Source organism: Schistocerca gregaria, chromosome 8, assembly GCF_023897955.1.
Source record: "Schistocerca gregaria isolate iqSchGreg1 chromosome 8, iqSchGreg1.2, whole genome shotgun sequence".
Taxonomy (NCBI): Eukaryota; Metazoa; Arthropoda; class Insecta; order Orthoptera; family Acrididae; genus Schistocerca; species Schistocerca gregaria.
In genome coordinates, this window is record NC_064927.1 from 388,680,431 (window position 1) to 388,685,987 (window position 5,557).

General features: G+C 39.1%; 1 protein-coding gene across 1 annotated transcript; it reads left to right on the top strand.

Moving 5' to 3' along the window:
• The first annotated feature begins 2,367 nt into the window (after positions 1 to 2,367).
• Positions 2,368 to 3,060, top strand: LOC126285208 (uncharacterized). The gene has a single exon (XM_049984513.1). It carries the CDS (start codon positions 2,368 to 2,370, stop codon positions 3,058 to 3,060), a length of 693 nt encoding a protein of 230 aa, XP_049840470.1.
• The last annotated feature ends 2,497 nt before the right edge of the window (positions 3,061 to 5,557 follow it).

Here is a 5,557-nt window from a genome sequence, read left to right on the forward strand (position 1 = left end):
ATTTGTTGTAGGACATCTTGGAATATTCCTGCTTCAGCCTCAATCGCTTCATGAAGTACTGATATGATTGGCACTATGCATAGCCTTCAAAATGGCCTTTGTAGTGGAGGTGCGTTCTAAGGAGAGAGTAGTCATTGAGTTTCTTTTGGTGTAAAATCAGAGCATGAGAGATATTTGTTGTAGAATATCTACAGAGATCTGGCAGTGTATAAAACCATGGTGAGTCGTTGGGCGAGGCGTTCTCATCATCACAGAAAGGTCACACAAACCTATATGATCTCCTGAGTGCTGGCCAGCCACACACAGCTCAGATTCCTGCAATTTTGGAATGTGCAGGCCCTCTAATTCGAGGTGATTGACCGATCAGAATCAAAGACCTCGCTGCACAAGTGGATGTCTCTGCTGACACATTGATTAGCTAATTGCGATACTTGAAGGTAATGTGCCCGCTGGGTTCCTCACCACCTAACAGAAGACAATAAGAGAAATGAAGGACTATCTGTGCGGAGTTGCTTGCGTGTTATGAGGTTAGTTGTAACAATTTTTGGTCGAACATCATCACAGGTGATGAAACATGGGTCATCACTTCGAAACTGAAAACTAAATGGTAATCTATTCCTCTGAAGGAAAAGTTCAAAGCGAAACCATCTGCTGCCGAAGTCATGGCGATGCTCATATAGCACTCTGAAGGGATTCTTGTGTTTGATTTCCTCCCTCATGGTGCAACAATCGACTCTGGATGGTTTGTGCTACTCTCATCTCTATGACAACACAAGGCCTCACATGTTGGCAACTGCGGTAATCTGCTTGCCACAATGCACCATAGGGAGGTCAAAATAGTAAAATGTCACGTATATCTGAGGCTGAGCCACCTGTGAAACCAATTATATCACATGTCAGCTCTGCTGAAATCATTGCACAGCTTTTTATATTGGCATGATTACCAACCATCGGTGATGAAGAGCCATCGCCAAACTGTGGCCCTGTTGCGCAGCATGCAGCTGGACATTACGTGCTGGATTTCAAAGAAATCCTCCTCTTCACCACCAGATTTTCTGAACTGCACAGATGGAAGTTAAACTTACAACACATTCACTGCTCCCAAATATTCCCCACCGCAACTTACAGTAGCCTACTGTCCCCACACCTTCTACCCAACAGTTACCACCACCTCTGTCCTATCAACACCTCCGTATTCCCGTCCCCTCACACTCTTTCGGTGTTGATCTCAGTCAATGCATCCATCTGTCTTCCCTCTTCCTTGCTCCTACCCTTTTTTTGCTCCTTGTTGCCCTCTCCCAACTTCCCTGCCCCACAGCCACTTGATGATGCACCCATTAGCACTCTAGTCCCTGTATATCCCACAAGACAGTGCTCTTCTCTGCCATCACCTTTAGCCTGCTTTCCCTTCCCCTTCTTTATCTTGAGATTGCTGCTTCTGTTCTACATGATAGTTGCATTCAGGCCAGAGCCGCCAGAGATGACAGTCACCTGTTGTGAAATATGCTTCCTTGTGTGAATGAATGTATGAGCATTTCCATTACTGAAGGTGGCTTTGGCTGAAAACTAATATGTTCTTGTCCTTCCTTTCTGCTTGTCTGCAACTCTGTGTCACCTTTATGGTGAGCAACAATCTGTATTTTCTTTATAATGTTGTTATCTTGCAGTGGAATTGAAGCAAATAGTTCCTGTTGGTTACTATTGGTAGAGGTTATACTTAATTGGTTCCTTTTACTGATCCACTAGCTCAGATGGTACAGTTGCTGCACAGTTCAAAGAAAACTCGAGTCTCGTTTCAAATTGATACCCTACACATAAAATTGTTGTTTGAGATAACTTCAATCTACCCCGAATATGTTGGAGAAAAAATATGTATATAGCTGGTGGATGACATAAAACATTGTCTGAAATTGTACTGAATGCCTTATCAGAAACTTATTTGGAATATTTAGCCCTAAAGCCCACCTGAAGTGTAGGTGGGTGAAAAATCATACATGATCTTTTAGCAATAAATAATCCTAAGCAAATAGGGAGCATCATGATTGATACAGGGATTAGTGACCGCAAGGTTGTTGTACGGAGACTCAATGCTATTGTTAAAAGAAAAGAAAAAAATCCTTGAGGTCTATGTTTATGTGCTACTCCATGACTCTGCTCTCAATATCTTTATTCTTGGCTTTTGTCTAACCTCTGTGTTTCTTTCAGTAATTTTTTTCGTATCAAGGGTGTAATTATAAAGTTAATAAAATGTTTTCTTGGCTTTAAATAATATTTTTCATCAGGTTATGGGCCCAGTACTCGTGTAAAGGCAAGCAACATAGTTTAATTAAAACAATATTTGAAGTGAGCCTATGTCTGTAAAGAAACATGATTCCTAGCAGCGATTATGAAGTCAGCATTCATAAGCTTGAAGGACCTGAGGACTGGGCTAAAAGGAAATGGCATATTTCTATAGTGCTGCTTTCATATGGACTAAAAGATATTACTAACGGTACGCGTGAATGTGTAGAGTTGCCGCAAGATGCGACAAGTGCGCAAAGAGAAGCGTATGTGGAATGGCACAAGGACGACGCAAAGGAAGCAGGTCTTATAGCAAGGGCGCTGAGTGGACTTGTTGCAGAACTCGTCTTAACGTGCAAGAATGCTAAAGAAATCTGGGACAAATTACGCGCCCGATTTGAACGTAGCAGTACTCAGCGTTTGAATATGTTGATTGAAAAATTTTTCCGTGTTAAACGTGATGAAACGGAAGATATTAGTGCACATGTGGCCAAACTACAAAAGTTATTTGTGGACCTGAACGATGAATTAGCAAAACATGAAGAAAATACTCTATCTGAAAGAATCTTAAATGGTCGAATTTTGTCTACACTGGGAAAAGACTACGACAATTTTAAGGGTCTCTGGGATACGATACCGACAGAAAAGCAAAGCTTGAATTTATTATTTGAAAAACTCTGTACTATTGAACTGCGTGAACAAGACATTAATGGAAGTGCAGCTTTCGTCGTTTCTAAAACAAGAAAACGGCAAACAAGTAATCAGCAAGTAGATGACTAAGTCACAATTAAAGTTTCCGTGTAATATATGCAAACAATTAGGTCACTGGGCAGCAGAGTGTCCATAGAACACTCGTGACAGCAATAAAAGAAAAGAGAAGAAGCGAGAAAGTGAACACGCTGCATTTACTTCAGACGCTATGGGTGTGTGTACCAGTAATCACAGTGACCCAAATAAATGGTATTGCGACAGTGGCGCTACAAATCATATCACTCCCAACGAACAGTATTTTATTTCGTATAGTGAATTTGATGCTCCTCAAGTAATTTCATTGGGGAAACAAGATGTCAAAATGTGTGCGTACGGTCAAGGAACAGTTTACATCCAAATTCGACGAAACAATAAATGGTACAATGCTAGAATGGACAATGTTTTGTACGTCCCTGATGCAAGTGCTAACCTGTTCTCTGTGAGAGCCATTGCCTGCAGAGGCTACAGTACTAATTTTAGTTATAATAATGTCTGTGTTCGAAAACAAGTCAATGGCAATATTGTTATGAGAGGTTATGTGAAAAATTGACTTTATATGTTGAACATGCGTGTTGTTAGAAATGCAAAAATGAATCATGTGAACTTGATGACTTCATCCGAAACATTGCAAGTGTACCATGAGATGTTTGGTCATCAAAATAAACAACATGTGAAGAATATTTTAAAAGGAATGAACTTTAATGTGGAAAATGCCAAGAGTGAATTTTTTGACGGCTGTGCGGTTGGAAAGATGCATAGGCTGCCATTCAAAACACGAACAATACGCTCTACCAGTACTGGTGAATTAATCCACGCTGGTGTCAATGGACCAATAAGCAAGAAATCTTTTGGAGGTAAGAATTATTATGTATGTTTCAAAGAGGATTTTAGTAAGTTTCGTCGAATTTTCTTTTTAAGACACAAAAGTGAAGTGTGTACTGTGCTTAAGTAGTTTTAAATGAAGTACGAACTAATGGACATGTTGTCAAACAATTTAGATGTGATGGTGCAAAGCATTTAACAATAAGAATGTCAGTGAACTGCTTGCAGAGAGGGGAATAGAGCTTCTGATTCCTCCTCCTTACACTCCTGAAGAAAATGGTGTGGCTGAACGGGAAAATAGGACCATTGTTGAAGCTGCCCGGTCAATGCTAAATCTGAGTAAATTACTAAAGGGTTGTAGGCAGAGGCATGTAACACAGCAGTCTACCTAACAAATCGAACTGGAAAATCTTCAGTTGAAAATAAAACCCCTTCTGAACTATGGTTTGATCGGCAAATAGGACGACTTCATCATCTCAGAATTTTTGGCACAGGCTGCTTTGTTCACATTAACAAACAATTCCGTTCCAAGTCTGATCATAAAGAAAGGTTTTGGACGACTTGTTGGATATGTTAATGACAAGGATGGGTTTAGAGTTTGGATTCCATCTTAAAGAAAAGTGGTGTTGAGTCACGATGTGAAATTTAAGCCAGAAATTGTTTGTTATTTACATAGTGATCATGTTGAAGTCCCTCAGGAAGAATTTAATGATCCGAATTCATCTAAAGATGACCAATGTAAATCTCCTAGACTGCACACTTCTGGAGGAAGTTAAACTCAAGGAAAAATTGGCACTCTCTATTTTAGAGAAAGTCAATAGTCTCGTGAATCTGATAAAGATAAAGAATTAACAGAATTTCTAAAAGCAGAAGCTGCTGTATCCTCTAATGAAGAAAAACAGAGGAATAAAAGACAACGAAGAAAATCAACCTGGATAGAAAGTGGTGAATTTTGTGTGGCAACAAAAGTTGATGCACTTGAATACAAAGATCCAAACTGTTTTTCAGAAATATTGCAGTCAAACGAGAAGGAAGAATGGATGCAAGCTACCAGTGAAGAACTTCAATCACTGAAGAAAAACAATGTCTGGGTGCTGGTTGACCGTCCGAAGAATGCCAAAGTATTGCATGCAAGAGACAAAGCAATAATTTCATGATTTTTTTTTCTTTTGGAGGAAGTGTTAAAAGAAAAGAAAAAAATTCCTTGAGGTCTATGTTTATGTGCTGCTCCATGACTCTGCTGTCAATATCTTTATTCTTGGCTCTTGCGTAACTTCTGTGTTTCTTTCAGTAAATGTTTTTTTTCGTGTCCAGGGTGTAATTATAAAGGTAATAAAATGTTTTCTTGCCTTTAAAATAATATTTTTCATCAACTATAACATCCGAACCCATCCAGTTTAAACACAAAATACGTCTATTTAAAAGTGCAGATAAAAGTTCGCTTAATATTCTCATTCATTTAAACCTACCTTTTTTGAGTGTCTTACAGAGCATTTAATCGTGAGGTTATGCAAATTTGTTATGTTACTAGTATGAGTAGTCAATGAGAATGCATGCAGTTTTTTCCTTCTTGCTTTCTTTATACTATAATTCAATAACCTCGTTTGTATTTCTTATAACAATTGTAGTTCAGCTGTTAGTTGCAATGAGTTAGCACATAGCAAAGCAGACTTTGCTAGGGCCGAGCGAGGATTCAGGTTTTACA